At 33.8% G+C, this 18,777-nt stretch overlaps 4 protein-coding genes across 4 annotated transcripts; 1 reads left to right on the forward strand and 3 right to left on the reverse strand.

Annotated features, from left to right (window-relative positions):
* Nucleotides 1–241: 241 nt before the first annotated feature.
* Nucleotides 242–3,073, reverse strand: LOC123214178 (LEAF RUST 10 DISEASE-RESISTANCE LOCUS RECEPTOR-LIKE PROTEIN KINASE-like 2.1). The gene is made up of 3 exons (XM_044633938.1): nt 2,010–3,073; nt 1,717–1,752; nt 242–1,626 (listed from the first exon to the last, which is right to left on the reverse strand). Exons 1-3 carry the CDS (start codon nt 2,788–2,790, stop codon nt 515–517), a joined length of 1,929 nt encoding a protein of 642 aa, XP_044489873.1. The 5' UTR covers nt 2,791–3,073; the 3' UTR covers nt 242–514.
* An 837-nt stretch (nt 3,074–3,910) lies between these two features.
* LOC123214184 (mannose-6-phosphate isomerase 1-like) lies at nt 3,911–6,086 on the reverse strand. The gene is made up of 5 exons (XM_044633949.1): nt 5,528–6,086; nt 5,264–5,431; nt 4,851–5,063; nt 4,483–4,749; nt 3,911–4,405 (listed from the first exon to the last, which is right to left on the reverse strand). Exons 1-5 carry the CDS (start codon nt 5,867–5,869, stop codon nt 4,088–4,090), a joined length of 1,308 nt encoding a protein of 435 aa, XP_044489884.1. The 5' UTR covers nt 5,870–6,086; the 3' UTR covers nt 3,911–4,087.
* A 5,065-nt stretch (nt 6,087–11,151) lies between these two features.
* On the forward strand, nt 11,152–12,312 carry LOC123214187 (probable membrane-associated kinase regulator 1). The gene has a single exon (XM_044633952.1). It carries the CDS (start codon nt 11,487–11,489, stop codon nt 12,294–12,296), a length of 810 nt encoding a protein of 269 aa, XP_044489887.1. The 5' UTR covers nt 11,152–11,486; the 3' UTR covers nt 12,297–12,312.
* Nucleotides 12,313–16,526: 4,214 nt separating this feature from the next.
* LOC123214186 lies at nt 16,527–18,079 on the reverse strand. Its single transcript, XM_044633951.1, has 3 exons — nt 17,200–18,079; nt 17,032–17,109; nt 16,527–16,868 (listed from the first exon to the last, which is right to left on the reverse strand). Exons 1-3 carry the CDS (start codon nt 17,935–17,937, stop codon nt 16,863–16,865), a joined length of 822 nt encoding a protein of 273 aa, XP_044489886.1. The 5' UTR covers nt 17,938–18,079; the 3' UTR covers nt 16,527–16,862.
* Between the last annotated feature and the right edge of the window lie 698 nt (nt 18,080–18,777).

Here is an 18,777-nt window from a genome sequence, read left to right on the forward strand (position 1 = left end):
AAGGTATCCCTCATATTTAGCTTAAAGTTAGAAGTGGTGGCGCAGATTACTCTGCCCCTGGATTAACAATATTTGTGATGAAACACTGGCACAGTTTCCTCCTACACCACCTCTAGTTTTAGTGGACAAGTTCCTAGAACGTTCTTCTGCACTCTCACAATTGTTAGCTCTTCCAGTAATTTCATCTTCCGCCATTGAGTAAATGGGAAGCCCTCAATTAGAAGAATTTCCCAAGCAATTGTTAATGTTGGAAATCAACCTTCATACGAGTGGTCAAGAACCCTTCTTCAATCATCAAATTCACATATTTTGTTCAAAGAAATGTGTTTCGAAATTTTTCTGGAACGCCTCCAAAATGTTTCATACTAGTTTCAGGGCCATTCCAAAATGAAAATGCTTCAGAAACACAAAATTGCACCATAGGTTGCATTTCCATGCTTCCTTGGTTAACAGTGTAACATAATTTCTAAAATTGGGTAATCCTAATACAATACAATATCATTGAATTAAAATGCTAGCATAAAAGTGAAGTTGAAGAATCTCTTCCGGGTGATTCTAGAGAAGTTGCAAAAGGTTTGGGTGGGATTCGCAAGGAATCAAGGCTTCCTTCCAACATTTCCAATACTCTACTAATCGTTGGCCTGTCTGAGGGATTAGTCTGTATGCACCACAAGTTCACTATTATCAGCTTCTTTACACATTCTTTATCATCTTCTTTTGAAATGTCTTCAAATCCAATTTCTTCATCTGCTTCAAGACGCTGGTAAATCCAATGTGGAAAATACATTTCACTGCTATTATCGACTCTAGCATTGTTGTTTATTCTTCCTCCAGTCATGTCTAAAATCATCATTCCATAGCTATAAACATCTGCTTTGTGAGAGACTGTTCCAAAGTTCCTACAAAATACTTCTGGAGCAATGTAACCAATAGTCCCTCGTGCACCAGTCATGGATACAATACTCTCTTTCTGGGGGCATATTTTAGCAAGGCCAAAGTCAGAGATTTTAGGACAAAAATCTTCATCTAAGAGAATGTTATGAGGTTTTATATCAAAGTGCAAAATTCGTGTGTTGCAGCCACGATGAAGATATTCCAATCCTCGAGCTATGCCAACTGCAATTTTGTGCAACGCTTCCCACTTCAACTTATGATCTGGCTTGGATTGATTTTTTTCAAATATGAACTTCTCAAGGGATCCATTGGACATGAACTCATAAATGAGAGCTCTTTTTTTGCCCTCAAAACAAAAACCTAAAAGAGTGACTATGTTGACATGGGAAGTCCTGCTAATGCTTGCAACCTCGTTAATGAATTCTTCACCATTACCTTTGGATTCATTCAAGACCTTCACAGCCACATTACTACCATCGAGCAGGCTACCTCTATAAACACCTCCATAGCCTCCTTGGCCTAGTTTATGCTTGAATGAATTGGTTATTTTCTTAATATCTGAATAACTATATCTTTTAGGTGCAAGGGATCCATGGTTCCTTAAAAAATCCTCAATCTTTTGGCAATCCTCAGTTTTCTTCTTCCAGAAGAGCAAGCAGTTATTTGAAGAATTTTTTCTGATAAAGCAGAAAGCTAGGAAGATCAGCATGCCAATTGCAGCGGCTACAATTGCTGCAATCAAGAAAGGAATTATCAATTGCCATCAAAAAACAGAGTTAACAGAAACCAGTGTACTCTTTTAGAAGTTGAAGACTGCATTACCTATTACAACTCTGCTGAAAAGGGTTTTGGCATGGCCTGCAAAACACACCATAAAATTAACATAAACTTACAAAACAAATCATCTTAATTGTGTTTGTTTGATATATTCAAGAAAAAAAACTAAAAATTTAATCCCTTCAATTGATAAATCTAAAATTTTCATTGATTTAATACAAAAATCTAATAGTCGAGTACTTTTAATAGAAAAAACAAAATCACACACTAACTAATATGAAAATTAACCTGAAGGAAGAATTTGATAATTCAGAACTGTAAACTGACGAAAAACGCACCTGGATCACACATGTGAGCGTGAGGCCTATCTGGGCAGAAACACATGAAATGGTAAGCAGAAGAATTGAAGCCACATTTACCACCGCTAGCTTCACAAACGCTGCAATTCGTTGCTGTCCAGTTAAGCAAAAACCCTTTGTTTAGCATCTCTGCAATCCCAAACCCACCGCTGTCTCCGCCATACATGTCCACCGGCGCCACCACCCGATCACCACAACGGAATCCCCTGGAAACATTTTCCAGGTTAGGATCATTATCAACCAGTGCCAAAACTTCACCCACGGTTTTGTTCTCATAATCTTCACAGATACCTTCTTTGTACTTTGAAAATTCGTCAGGCAATGAAGAGCTACAATTGTAGAGCAAAACGAGGTCAGTCTGGTTAGAAAGAAGTGCAAACCGGTCCTCAGGAAGCGACACGTTTTGGATGCGATGACTGGAAAGATCTATACAAGAGGTACTGTTAGCGTTTGTTACAGAAACTACTGCGGTGTTTGAGAGGCGAAGAATTTTGTCATTGTAGAAGATCTGATGGATAAGGTAGTCGACATTCTGCAAGTTCAGAACTGGATTTCCTTGGCTATTGCATGAGACTTCAAAGCCGGGATAGCCACAGGAGGATTCTTGCTTGTGCCGGATGTAAAACGGGAAGGTAATCTTCTGTCCATCGCCACAAGTTTCAGGCACACAAGCTTCATATAAAGGATCCAACTGGGCCAAAACTGTTTTTAAAAGGATACAAAGAATGAAAAAACAGAAGCCTGGAAGACGATTCTTCATCTGGGGATGATGCAATTGTGAAGATGAGAAGAAAGGGGACTTATGACTGTTGAATTCATGGCAATGAATGAGACAGAATTAATATAAAAGTTGATCAACAATAATTAAAAGCTGGGAGACACCATTGTTGAATATTTAAATGAGACTAGGAATTCGGTCCTTTCCTTTCAGACGTCTGGCAACAGCAATTTGAGATAAGTCAAAGCTGCTAGGTGCATTGTACATATAATTAATGAACCAATCCCCTCAAGTGCAACTGGTAACTTGGGTAGTTGATACCTGCCACATGGGTATGAGAAATTAGGGATGAATTTTCCCTGAGACCAGTCATGTTTAGGGAGAGCTCAAGTTTAGATCAAATCGATAATATTTAATTTGAATTTGAACTTATTCAAATTAACTTGAACGATATTTAGAGTTATCGATAAAATAAATAATATCATTAAAGAGGTTTACAGTATCATCGATAAGACAAACAATATTACCAGATGAACAAAACAATCGATCATGATCTAAATTGTTGAACTTCGCTGTGGATTTTAACTGAGCCAGCTTGGACCGATCCCTATGAGAAATGTTGAAGGCATTAAATAGGATGACCGATGCATCACATAAAGTAAAAATCCAAGAACAGGGAAAGCACCACACTTCATCGAATTGCTATCTCTAAACACAATACACCTGGAGAATCAGCTATGAAGACATGTAACTGCGTTAGCTATCTCCATTGCCATCCTAATCACACGTCTGAATAACAGAAACTTCAGAACAATGAGCTCTTGAATATATAACCATGAGCAGTTTAGATGGCGACAAATCATTCAACTTCATAACAGAAACTTGAAGGTTCTGCAAAAATGAAGCATATTCAGAGCGTAAAGCAAGCAACATATCAAAGTGAATTGCATGCTAGACATTGTAAAATGGAGTGGCAGAGGAATACACTTGTAAAGGCTGCGCAAATGTTGCATAGTGTTGACCCGAATTTTGTAAGGGGTTATCTGAATTTGCAGAGTGTGGATTTGAGAAGTGAATTTTCAAGATCTTTTTCAAATACATTTGAGTAATCAGTTTTTTGTACTCATTTGTACATAATTGCTTTAGAAAATCACACGATCTATTCGCCGGAAATAAATTCATTAACTCTTTGAAGAAGGAAAAAAACCATTCAAACACATAGACTGAATCGAAACAAGAGCAAAATTTAATTTGTGCTTACCCTATAACTGGGATTATTTGATTCTAGTAACCATATTCTATGTTCATTATTCATCATCCGACTAAACTGTAATAATTACTAAGCCTGAAAAAACTTGCTGTTAATTCCAGCTCTGTACAAATGTAACTCTTTTGATTCTGATGTTATGGTGAACTCCACGTATGCAGGCATGAAAAGAACATCTCCTTCTTCAACCATGTGCTCTTCTGATAATGTTGCACCAATTGTGCCATTCCCACTTATGAACAGCAATAGAGACGGTCCTGGCACAGAGGGAAACACCACTGATGCTGCATCAGGAAGAATGCAACGATCCACTTCAAATTCTTCAAATGGTGGGAGGTACCTTGTTGTGTATTGATTCAACGAGAGTCCTTTTAGAATTTCTGGAAAACCCTGCAATACAAATACTATGAACAATTTACTAAGGATTCAAAAACTAAGCAAATTTGTTTAAGTTAGAAGTTATTCACCTTTCGACGTTTTAGCATAGAGAGGAGTGTTTGGATATCCCGCTGTTTAGAGGTAAGGCCAGCACGAACGACATTGTCAGATGTTGCCATACACTCTATGCATTCACCATAGATATAAGCATGAGGTTCATTTGCCCCTATGCACAATGCTTCACCGCGATTCAGCTTCACATAGTTCAGAAACAACGCTGCCATGACACCTGCATCGGCAGGATATTGACTCTCTAGTCTCAGCACCAATTTTTCTTTATCTGTCAATTCTCTTTTCTATTCAATGAACCACATTACAACATTGTAAAAGAGTCAGCAGGTGGAATTTCACAATGCATAGAGAAAATTATATACTGGAGACATGATTTTGAAGCTACCTTCTTCTCCAAATTCAATCTCCATTTAAGTTTAGATAAAATCTGAGAAATTCTATCTTTACTTGACAGCAGAATTTGACTGAAAATGGATTCCAGAACTGCTTCCAATTCATTATTTCTGTCCATTTCATTGGCAGGTAACCATTGTTCTGCATCTGCTCCACCAATCAATTCTATAATTTCAGGAACTGTACATAAGACAGTCCTAAGATCCTGAAAATAATCAAGCTGTAAATTCAGAATATGAAATTTAATCACACATAACATCAGATTCCATAAGTACATTAAGATAATCACACAGTCCTTAATCTTTGGGTCCGCTCCGCCAATGATCCCATTTTTTTACAAAAAATAAACACTGACTATGATGATCAATCAATCTAAGATGAAATGAGGAACAAGCCTTATGTTACCTTGAGGCTAATAAAGCCACACAATGCCTCAAATTCAGTCAAAGCCAATGCTAATTCAGGCTTGTGATTATCATCCTTATACAAACTGGGCTGAGACTTGTGGAGCGCCCTCGCCAGCTCCTTATCAGGATGTGCCTGTATCGACAGCGCCTTCTTGATCGAAAGCACCTGAAAAACTCAACAAAATGAAGATCAAACAAGCCAGAACAACACCAATTCCTTTTACAATTCAGATCAGTAAAATCGAGATCAAACCAAACTCACCTTAAACAAAAATGGAAGATCAGCGCCCCATTTTTTCAAAACTTGATCTCCCAACACATCGGGGTTCTTAGAGATCCACTCCTTGAGACTACTCAGACCACCAAACGGGTCATCCACAAACGAGGGTCCAGATCCATGAGTCCCGATCCACAACTCGGCATAACTCTCATCTGGGTCAATATGCGATCCGGAATTGCGAGAAAACAACCGAGCCACGTGTGATTTACTACCCAGATTTCCCCAGTTGTAATTCTTCACTGAACATCTCAGTCTCAAGGGCTTGCTCAGCACCCTTCTTCTCTTCTTCTCCTGGTCTTGGCTTTGGAATTGGCTTTGCTCCATCTCTGCATAGTTAAACGAAAGGGCTCAAAGATATAGATATAAGGGTTCGAAACACAAACAGAAACAAGGGTTTGTTTTGAGGTTGTTACGCAAAGAGCAACATTAAGAGAAATTGTGGAGAGATTTTGGGTTTGAAAGTTGTTTATCAGTTGAACACAGAAATCTGTTTTTTCCGGTTATGTACAACAGCTTAATGAATAGGGGGCACCTGGACTCTAATGCTTCGACAGTTGTACCTCAGTAAAGGAGCTACTATTAACTATCTTCTTATTTCATTTATATTTTTAAATTTTTTATAATTATCTTGATTAACTAATAAAAAGATTTTCTAAATTTTATATTACAATTGTATTTATAGATGTTACAAAAGGACAGACAGATTTTTTTATTTAAATATTTAATTAATTTTGAGTATAGTTAAGGGTGAATTCGAATCATTAAAAAGAAATAAAAAAAGAGTCATTGACAAGATAAGTTCTAATTTTAACTAAATCAAATAATATTTTGAACTCAAACAGTTCAAATAGAATCCACCCTCAATAGAATAATTCTTTTCTTTCTTTTGGACAAGGAAAGAAGAGATGCCACACAAAAGAGTAGTGAATAAGTTTCCAAGAATCTGAAAATTGAAGCAAATATGAGTTATTAATGGGGCCAGATTTCCAGTTATTTTAAAATTTATATGCATGATTTTTTTTATTTTTTTACTATTTTAGTAGATATTTAGTTGGTAACATATTTTTATTATTATTATTTTATAATCTAAATGATTTTGGCAAAGAATTTGATATCTTAGTTATCCCAAAATATTTTTGAATTTTAACTAGTAAATATAGTTATGTTACTAAATATTGTTTATCATTTAATTAGTTATTATTTATTAATGTCAGTGTTCTGTTATCCCTAAGCTAACCAATTGACTGGTGGAATATGTTTATAAAAACAACCCTTATAAGATCTCAAGGTTGTTTTACAAGGTTTCCATATTGCAACCCTACATTTAGAGGTTGTTCACATAGAGTTATGCTTAGGATTGTCTGAAACTCTTTCACAACTCTTTACAACGTAGTAGAATATCTATTTAACCATACGAAGACGACCACAAACATACAAGAGTATAGAAGCTTTTTAAAGACCCTTGTGGGTGCTATATTAGAATAGTTTTAGTGAATGGATCTCGAAGTTAGTGAGAGAAAAAATTTTCTCTAAGGGTGGGCGGCTAGGGTTATGTTCTAATCATAAGTTATGATTAATGTTTCAATTGATACGAGACAAATCATATCCCTAATTTATCTCTTTGTATAGTTCATCCTAAGGTTAGTCTAATTAATTGCACTTTTGATTCAATCTTTTATCAAATATTAATTGGGTCTTTAAATGATTTTAATATTTATTCCAAAATGTTATGTCTAAATTCATTATCTTCAAGATTCTCTTTAATTAATTCACTTTTTATGCACTTATAACTTAATCTAATTTTCACAAATTATATTCCAACCCATAAATTGTAGAATTAATTTCGTTTGCTCTTAATGTATTTAGGCCCAGTAAGACATACATTGTAATATAATTGGATCCATATTTTTTCACTAATAGAGCTCTAAATCATGGTGTTCAAGTGGTTCTCTCTATATATAGTAAATATTTAACTTTTGAATCATGGCTATCAACCCTTATAGTAAGTAACTCATAGATTCTCTTTCATGTTAATAGTGAATAAATTTATGATTAATTTATCATTAATTATCCATTTATTCACAAACTATAAGTAACATTTAGCAAATTATTATAATTACCCAATTGACAAAGAATCAGCAAAAGACTAATGTTAACCTTTAAATCATATAATTACTATACATTTGAATCCTTTTATCAATCGATAAAACATAGAAGTAGTTATCATTGATATATATGTTTGGTTAAGCAAACAACAACTGCATTAATATTAGATCAAACACCAACTCATTCTACTACGGTCATAGATTTTAATTTATTGTCATTATCAAAGAACGCATTAAGATATCTACTCTCATACTTGAGAGTGTGAATCTTTTGTTGATTTACCATAGTTTTGCTATATTTCTCAACATATCTAACCACTACTGTTTTAATAGTCCTTTGAAAAATACTACATTAGGTTAGTGTTAAACTACATAAATTGGTGTATGAAATATTCAAGTATTCTTAAGATTAAGAATCACATGCATCAAATTTCACTAGAGGATCTATTTCACAAACATTAGGATTACCATCTAAATGAAATAATTTTAGTGGGTTTGTCTAGTGAATATATAGTTAGCATGCACCTATATGTTGCATCCGATTGACACAAACAATCTCGACATGTGAAATTTGTCATTAGACATTCAACACTATAATAGTATTATCGTATTATCTGTACCCTTAGTCAAAATAATATTAAGGCTATAAACTTTTCTTAATTGACCACTTTTTGTTATTATAGAGTCATTATGATCAAAATAGTTGTTAATCCTTTTGTTACAATTGTATTAATTTAAGGACATTTATCTAAACATATGCGCAAACATACGTGTTTACAGATAAAGAATGTCACCTAAATGTTTAAATATTACTTTAATAGACTTATATCAACGAGAAGATTAACCGTAAAACACCAGTTTCATCAATTAATATATCTAATTACTAAATATCTCAAAAACTAATCAAATACATTTTTTTACCAAGTGTTAACTTTTATAATTTTGAGATTCATGCTCATAGTTCCTGAAATATTGAGCTCATTGAGGCCACATGTGGATGCACTTGGAAGATGCCAAGAACAATACTTAGATTCTTCTTAGAACTAGAAAAAAAAAATAATAATAATAAGTATTTGAAGTTGGATTTGATCTAGGCTTAGCCCAAATAAAACTCAATTTTAGATTGATTTAAATTCAAAAATATCAGACCAAGACCAATTTATCTATGAGATAAAATTCAAATTCAATTGAAAAATAATTTAATTTTGAATTTAATTTAAGATAATTCCAACTTAAATGTTTGAATCAATTCAAACTTAATTCATTTTATAAAAATATATCCAATTATTAACTCAAACTTCGATCATTTGATGCGAACTTGAATTCGAGGTCAAGTAGTTCCGATAGAACAGTATTGTAATCACTCTGGGAGAAGAGATGCTCAATTAAATTAAACCAAGGTGGGCATAAGGAAAAAGTGAGCTGTAAACAGTGTCTTATATGTCACCTCCCCAAGAAATTCTCTTGAATATTATAGTATTTAATGATAGATATTATTAAATTTCAAGTTGGATGAATTTAATTTGATTGATTCTGATTAATTCCAAATAATTAATATCCGATCCCTATATTTAGGAACTGATTTTATCCAAATCCGTCTTAAACCAACTAATCACTTGTTAAAAATCAAAATTCGATATTATTTATTGATTCATCTTGAATATTTGATTGGCAAGAAAACAGTGAAAAATGGAAGCGGGCAAGACCAAACGATGAGGCAAAAGTAGGTGTGAATTTCAATTAAGCCAAGTCAAACATAGAGTCAGCTTGAGGTTGCACCAAATTTATATACTCGGTTCAATTTTGTTTAAGCTGGTTAATCAATCAGGTTTGACATCATTTTGAGTCAAACTAAATTTTTTGTTTGAAAAAAATTATAAATTAAAACTGAATCAATTTAAATATTAATTAATTTTAAACCAAAATAAAAATATCAGTTATCGAAACTGACTATCGAAACTAATTTTTAATCTAATTTCAAATTGTCACCCTACTTTATTATTTTTTTTGTTTAATTTTTTGAAAACTAGTTTGATACTTTTTTTGGTTTAATTTTTAAAAAACCAGCTTGGTTTGATTAATTGACTTTAAAAAAAATGTACAAATCAGTAGCTAAACCAAAAAAATTGATTTTGTTATATTTTCTAATCAGCATCCAAACTGGTTTTTCAAATAACTTAATTTTCAGTTCAGATATCAAATCGATTTAATTATTAGATAATTTTGAATATCCACAAATTGTTAAAGGAGTGATTGTTGCTAATGGCAAAAAAAATAATATTACAAAATAGATAAATGAGTCAATCTTAATTTGAGTTATCGAATTACAAATCCAATTACAGAGTGACTTATTCAATTCAGGACAAATCCACCCTAAGCAAGAGCACATGGAGGAAAATGAAAAGGGAGGCACATGGAAGAAGCTCCACCTCCATTGCAAAAAGATTAATATTGAGGGATGAAGAGAGAAGCATGAGATGCCATATGAATTGGAGACATATAACATGTGACAAAGACTGAAAACACCTCATGTCTCTCTTCTGTTCTCTGATGGATCCCTCCTCCATCATTCATTTTTATCTTATTATATACCTGCAAGTTCCCTTATCTGTCGTCTACATTAATTCCGTTAATTGTTGTTGGGGTCCGGTGTGTTCAAATCCGTATTTACTTCAAACAAATTAAACTTAAATTAAAGTTTTAGGTTAATAATTTAAGAGTCCGTTAAAGATTCTTCGTCAAAGTTATTTTTCTTTATTAATTCTTTTTCTTTTTTACCCATTTATTTTCGCTTTTTTATGATTTTTTTTTTTAATTTTTTTACAACTCATTGTTTTCTTGGTCTAACTGTTCACACCATCTGGTCAGTTTGAATTCAAAGTTAAGATTCCAGATTGCAGTCAAACTCGAGTGTGTCAACGTTATAAAACAATGGTAGGATTATACATATGCAGAATGTATATGATTTTCAGCCAAGGCAAATGTTACCTCTCGTGCCCGATTAGACACTAATTAATATTAATTTTTATTCATTTTTTCGTAAGTATTTATATTATTTTAATCTCAATTTCTTGATATGTTTCTGTCATTTTAAGTGTTACATAGTTTATTATTTATATAAACAACATTAATTTTTTTAATTTCATATAAATAAAATATTAAGATAAGGTTAGATTTAAACAGGTCGATTTTAGTTCGAATCCAAAATTATCAACTCAAAATTAAACTTATCTCATTCAAATCACTAGAAAAAAAAAAAAAGAATCATCAACAAGATGTATTTTAATGTAATGATTTCGATGTTAGTAAAAAGTTCTAACTAAATCGAGTTTTAGCTATAATCTCTTTATTTCAAACCCATATTTTTTAAAATTCAGATCAGATAACCTAGATTAAGGTCATTCAAACCCAATAACGATCCGAGCAAATCCACCCTAGATTAAGGTCACTCTCAGTCTCACTCACTCTTTGTTTCCATTCCTAAAGTAAAAGTAAGTTTCATTGGAAACCCACCTAGAGTTAGCGAAGATCCTTTTATAGCCTTTCGGTGCTTAATTTCAACTACTTTCTCTCTCTTTTTTCTTCATTTTCTTTTCTGTTATCTTCTGCAATTAATGGAATCTGTTTCATCCTCAATCTCCGCGCCATACTTCATCCTTCCCATGTTTGTTGCCTCTTGCTTTCTCCTTACTCGACAATAAAGCTAAATCTGCAGCCATTTCTGACTATCCCTTCCTTTCTCATCATTTCCTTTCTCTCCTTTACAAATTGCCGGTCGCCAGGGCCACCCTCTTTGTTTTCTTTCGAATTTTTTCCCAGCTTCAGGTTTTTCGGATATGGCTATTGATATTTGTTCGGAGATTTCTAGTCCTCGTATCTCATTTTCACATGATCTTAACCAGAAAGATCATGGATTTTCGCATATTGAGAGAAGACTGGATTCGTCGCTTCTTGATTCAAGTTCTGATTTCGATTTCTGCATTGACAATAGTCGGTTTTTCCAGGAGCTTTCTTCAGCTGATGAGCTTTTCTCCAATGGCAAGATTCTCCCTGTTGAAATTAAGAAGAAGAAACAAATCCAACAACCTCCACCATCTTCTTCTTCTTCTTCATCCTCTCCTCCTCAAGTCTTGGGCAATGAAAGTTGTACGGAAAAGAAGAGATTAAAAGAGTTGTTGTCTCTCGATGATGATCAAGATTACGACAAGCCTCTGTATAAATCTTTCTGGCAATTCAAACGAAGCAGTAGTCTCAACTGCGATAGCTCTCGAAGCAAGAGTTTAATCAAGTCATTACAGTTCCTTTCAAGGAGTAATTCCACTGGTTCAGCTCCAAGTTCGAAACTTTCATCCATGGCAAAGGAAACCCAGAAGCAGAATTTGCAAAGACAACCATCTGTTTCCAGGAAATCAAAAGTTTCAAGCTCAGGTTCTTATTCTTCTTCTTTCAACAACAACAACAATTTTTCTTCAACCCAGAAGCCGCCTTGGAAGAAGAACTGTGGATCTTATAATAACGCCAACAATGGTGTCAGAATTAGTCCAGTTTTAAACATCCCTCCACCTTACATTTCAAGCGCCACTGTAAATCTCTTTGGCCTCGGTTCTATCTTCTGTAATGGCAAGTTCAAAAAGAAGAAGAGATAGATCCTTTTTCCCATTATTTTCCAAGGTTTATTATTCCAATTTAATCTTATCAACGTACAGATGGATTTGGTTGTCACATGTGACGAGTTCCTTTAAACTACTCCTAATTAGATCTTCGAAGATAAAAAAATGTGGCTCCTATTCAAAAACTATTCACTTAAAGTTTTAGGACAGATATAATGAGCATTCCAAGCACAAAACAATTTTTTTCAACGTTGTAAAAAAATAGAACGATCGTTCAAAAGAACTTGTCGTTACTCATTCCCGAAGAACATTAGCCATTTCAAAGAGGAATGAGTTGTTCCAAGCAAATCAATTTGTGGGAAGTAGAACAAGCAAGGTAACAAGCTCATTCCATACAAAATGAGTCATGTTGAAGTCTGAAACACGCACTTTATCCTTGGAAGATTCATTCTGTCCGACTACACTAAAGAGATTAAGTCAAGTATCAATTGTATTTTAAGTTTCACTATATAAGAAAAAATCCTAATTTATATAATGCACGAGTCTAGGTATATTTTTTTTATAATTTAATAAAAACAGAACAGTTTTGTGAATTTAGACACATTATCGAACCAAGTAATATTTATGTGTCTTGAGATTGATTATTTTTAACTTATTTTCTTTTGAGTTGATTACTCAACCCACAACATCAAACCCTATGTCAAAATTGATGACAATGTTTTAAGAGTGAAAATTACAGTGAACATAGAGATCAATGGAGGGTCATAATTTAAGCATATTAAGATGGTAAGGTGAAAGGAGACAAGAAAACAAGGGCATCCATTTTTAATGGAGATCCCATGATAGCTTTTATATATATGGTAGATTTGAAGTGTGAATTGCGGGTGGTCCTTTTTTTATCAAGTATGAGCATAATAGTAAAGAGAATAATTTATAGGGTTATAAAGTTTGATTTGGGAATATTGGGGTCCATTCATTTTGGTCTTTTTGTCGTATCGTTCTTGACCAAGGCAAAGAAGTTGCTACAAGTTGTTCTGTCTTAGAAAAAGAAATTCAATTATTAAAGGTAGATGAATCACTGTTGCTTTGTTTCTATAGCCTTGGCTTTCACAACCTTGCTATCCGCCATTAGATTCAATTCAAATTATTTAAATTTAAATTTAAATTTGAATCTAATTTAAACAAATTAAATTTGGGTTAAGGATTGAATTTAAATTTATTTGAATTTCAATCAGTTAAAATCGAATGTAAAATTAAATTATTTTCAAATTGAATATAAATTTTAACATTTTTTATCTCAAATAGACTCTTTCAAATTTAAATTAAGATTAAGTTAGGTCTTGATTAAATTTAATCTGGGCCCACCCAACCTTAATTATCACTTAGCCAACACGACAAAAGCAATATTCACTTCTAGTGTTTTCAAACCCTTTTGTATTTAGCCTTTATCCCATCAAGACTTCTTTATTCTAATATGATTTTGATTTAAACATCCAAAAAGGAAAATATGATTCCTTCTTTGCTATGTAATATTTTCTCAATAACATACTTTTTAGTATCATATAATATACGATATATATTGTATAATATAATATGATACAATAAAATAAAAAATAATACATATTTTAATATATATATATATATATATATATATATATAATTATATGAAAATATACACGTATCATACAATATAATATATATTATCAATACGAATCAATATATATTTTTAAATAAGTGATGATATAGTAAGAATATATATGAAAAATTTAAAGATTTTAAAGTATATTTGTGATATTTTTCAATATGGTGACATGGTAATTTGAATTTTTTATTATTTTATTATTTTAGTTTTTAAAAGAATACACCATACAATACTTTACAATATGTGATACATTATATAAAAAATTAAATTTTTGATACACAATATATATATATATATATATATTATTGAAGGTAAGTTATGTTTTATCTAGTGTTTTAAAATTTAAATTGAATCGATCAATTCGACCAAAAGTCAATGACAAATCTCATTTGTATGATAGTTAAAAATTATTTTAACCCACATACCATATTAATTTAAGAGTGAGCTAAATGAATCATGTTGTGCTACAATTCAACCATCAAGTTAAATCGATCCAACCATCATACATGACAATGACATGGTTTAAATTCATTTTAAAAATTTAATTTTATCATACTTTCTTTAGCCTCTCTAGATCCAAAAACATTACTTTTGTTATAGATGGTTTTATATCTTATAATTCTAGTGGTCTGGACTAAAATTCAATTTTTCAATGAAACTTTTTATTTTATATATAATATTATGTTAAAAAATATTCAACCGACTACAGCTCAGTTCGTAGAGTGGAGGACAGCGGTAGTAAAACCCGTCATCCTTAGGTCGCTGGTTCGAATCCGACAAGTCGGAATATTTTTTTTTTCGCGGTCAATTCAAATTTTCAGAGATGATCCGACCCTTTTCCTCTTATTGGCCTGGTTCAGTACTGCGCTGTCCAATTTAGAATCCTACGTTGAAATCACAACTTTTATTGGAACTGCGTGAATGATTTGGTTGCTGGATCCAATGCGTAGGAATTCAAAACCGTATTCCTTTTCATCTCGCAATGAATATAAAACATAATTTGAAGTTTAGCGATAAAATGTGTAGACAAATTCAAAGACATCAGCTTGAAGTGCCGCATTGGCAACTGGTTGCTCAGGTGGATGCACATTGAGCTAACTCAAGCTTGGTGTCTGACTCAAGCTAAATGTTCGACTAGAACAAACCAAATTCGAGTTGAGATAACACCAATTCTATTTGATTGAGTCATTAAAAAAGCATTGACAAATTCATCTTCTTTGATAACTTTTCTTCCTTTCTGTCAATTTTTCTTCTTCATCTTTAAAGAGTCTCTAATGGCATCTCCGACGAACTCATCACTGGGTCAAGCAAGCCGAATTCAAACTGGTCATTTCAAATTTGGGTCAAATTTGAAATGATCCTTATTCAAATTTAACTCAATTCGAATCTATGTCTACTAGTTTCATGCTCCTGTTTATGTCAACATTTTTTTTTTGGGTAAGTATAAAACTAATCATAACAGGGCTCAATACCAAGCCATTCAAACAAGGGTTTCCATCAAGTTTCCAGGTATCACCAATGCGAAAACAAAGCTACAATCAAATTGTGTCTTCACAGCAAGCTCTTAATCATGCAGCTAAAGCAATAGCAGTTTTGAAGAAATACTAATCAGATGAGTAGAATTTACCAATCTTATTACTGCAATTTTTTGTTGAACAGTAACATGGCCATTCATTGAACCAACAAGCTGGACTCAGCTAGAAGTGCCAAAAACCCAAAGGATGGAAACCCAGTGGCCAGCCTGAGCAAGGTGGGGGGCATCACAGGCTGTGCCAGGTGTGACAGATGAAATTAGGTCTGTCCATCCCAACTTACATGTTTTGCACAAAACCTTACTGCATTTCACTAAAAAATGCAGAAGGCAAAGAGAGAAGCGGTCTTGACAAATAGCCTTCTCCAGCTAGATTTGTTCTCAATCTCAGAATAAAGTTCATTTTCAGTTTACCTTAAACTTCTGACAATTGTCCATCTTCAGAGATGAGATTGAAGACATTGTCAACGAAAGAGTCCTACCAGTGCCAATTGATGACTTGTTCATTGGTCACCAGGAGTGGAAAGAAAAAGTGCAACTGTAAAACTGCAGAAAAACTACAGTAAAGCTTTACAAAAAGTTAACATCCTGCACAATTGATGTGAAAGATGGAACACACAAATTAGCATCCAATTTTCCATATAAATTCAATGAATAATTACCCAATAGGGTTCTAACGAGTTCAGTACCACCGATCAAAGAACACGAGAAGTAGCTGCAATATAGTGCAGCCCATAGTTGCCTGCAAATGTGATGGCTATTGCAGTTGCATACGAAATAACAAAACAGAGCATGCTTCACTAGTAAGTCCAAGCAGAGAGGGGTGTTTAACACTTAGAAGTCCAGTTTTTTACAGATCAAACATTTATGTAAAACCCAGAAAAGAACATGTGAGAAGAAGTCATCACCCAGAGCATTGAGACTAATGGCTAGTCTAACAAGATAAACAAAAACTCAGACAATAGTTTATCAACAAAAAGGAAACAGTGAAGAAAGCTGATTCCAATTAAACTAAGCATACACTGGTTCCAAATTTTACTAATTCCATACCAAAAACAAGTTACCTTAAACGATCATGTAGAACAGCAGAAAGTTGAAATTGAAGATTTGATTCTTGACATCAAAGACAACAAAGCAAACAAGTGTATTCATAAAATGAAACTCGTACAATGCCATTCTCTTCCATGATCTAACAACAGCCAACCGTCCCTTTTCTTTATACACAATTATTATTTAGCTAAATAGAAAGAAACAATGAATGACAAATTAAAAAAGAAAATTAGCATTTCAAAGCAACTGAACTTCCACCACAAAGTTACCAGGAAATTCATCATTTGAATGAAATTCCCTCACATATTAAGGTCACAAGTCATCGGGAGTCACCTAGCAGAAGCCTCAAAACTCCCATGTCCACCCACTTCTCCAATTACTACCTCTGCAAAAAGAATTAAGATTTCAACATCAACACATTAGACAAAAATCCCAAAATGAAAAGCGCTTTAATGTTTAAAAATTCAAAAGATTATCATCATTAATGGCCCAAAATTCAAAATTTCCAAACTTTCCCACATTTTCTCAGCAAACAAACAAGCAGTTACCTTTCCGTTATCAGCTAACTCCGGCACCTTATACGAATCAACCGTCACTTCCGTCAACCACAATCCCGGAAACAATGTCTGTGAGCACAATCAAAGTTAACTTTTTTTATAATCAAAACAACACGAAAAGTTCCAGAGATTCAAAAAACTTGGAACAAACACACTTACATCCAATTGCCTCTGCACATATCTGGGCCGCTTCTTGGGTCTCCTCGGCGGCCGATGGCCAACTAGCTCCATAAAATCTTCTTCGATCTCTTTCCTCGTCAAATTCACTGCGAATTTCACTCTCTCTTTCTTGATGTCCTTCAACCTCGGCGACTTGGAGCCAACAGCGTCACTTTTAATCGGCGATACATTCGACTTTTTCTCCTCGATTCTAAATCCCTTACCCCCCGCCGCTCCACCAATCGGCGGCGCTTTACACGCAGCACGCCGAGTGCGAAGATTCCACGGCGCCGCCGCCACCACAACAGCAGCCGTGGCAGGAGACGACTCTTCCTCCTCGTCATCCTCCAACTCCACCTCCTCCCTCAAAATCTTATCTTTCATCTTATTCGCAGCAGTTTTGAGATCATTAATAATCTTTTCCCTCACCGCATCGATCCCTTCCTCTTCCGAATCCTTCCTCGACTTGGAAGACAATGGAGACCGTCTCCGCGGCCTCTGTTCACTAAACGACGTCGTCGTGGTCGTGGTCGTGGTCGTGGTAGTGGTCAACGAACCCTCCAGCTTCATGCATCTTAGATGCCGCTGGTGACCCCACTTCAGGAACGGCAAGGTGAAGTTATGCAGTGGTTTCGATGACGATCTCTCGTGACTGCTCATCGCCATCGATGACAACTCCTCCTCCTCCTCCTCTCTCTCTCTCGCCGCCGCCCTCTCTTCTCGCACACAAAACACCATTCAATTTTCGCGTCTTTTTAAATTGTTTTCTCAAAGTGTATTTGTTTTATTGTTTTGTGGAATCGCCGGGAAGCCGAGGCTTATATATGAATGAATGCTAAAACGAGACTGTGTCTCTGTGAGGGAAAAGAAAGAATGAGAGCGGTTTTAACGTTCGGATGGGTGTTTTGGTAATTTTATTCAGTTTGTATTGGGATCGGAACTAATATACGCCGTGGGTGTTGAGTTCGAAACATAGAAATGGGTTTTCCCGGGTGATACGTCGTTTTCGATTGATGTGTATGAAACTACCGTTTGATCAAGAGGAACGGTGGGTCCCGTTTGAAATCTTTCCTCCTGATCGTTGATCTAGAATCTTTATTTTTTAATGAAAAAATTGTGAGATTATTTACTTTTTAATTAATTGATTAATCGTTGCATGAAAGTGACGAGGGAAATGTGGTTAGAATTGTGGAACGGGTCATCATTGATAAATTGAAAATTTTAATAATAATAAAAAGAAAACATTAAATGATAAGAAAACTCTATTTTTAGTATAAACATCTAAAATTTATGTTAAAAACCCTAGCATATTTATAGATCAAAAAGTATATACAAAGCAAAAGTGGTTCGAATTGAATTAGTTCAAGCTTAAATCTATGTTTTGCTCAAATAAAATGAATTCAAAATAAAGTTTAACTCAATAAATTAATTCAAATTTAAAAGTTGACTAAAATCATTGAATCAGAATTCTTTTCATATAACAATTATTATTTTTTTCCAGTTATTTTTCTTTTTTTGTGATAATAATTCATTCTTTTAATGATTTTGTTTTTCAATGTCAATGTTTACCAGTCAAAC

Source organism: Mangifera indica, chromosome 4 (assembly GCF_011075055.1).
Source record: "Mangifera indica cultivar Alphonso chromosome 4, CATAS_Mindica_2.1, whole genome shotgun sequence".
NCBI lineage: Eukaryota > Viridiplantae > Streptophyta > Magnoliopsida > Sapindales > Anacardiaceae > Mangifera > Mangifera indica.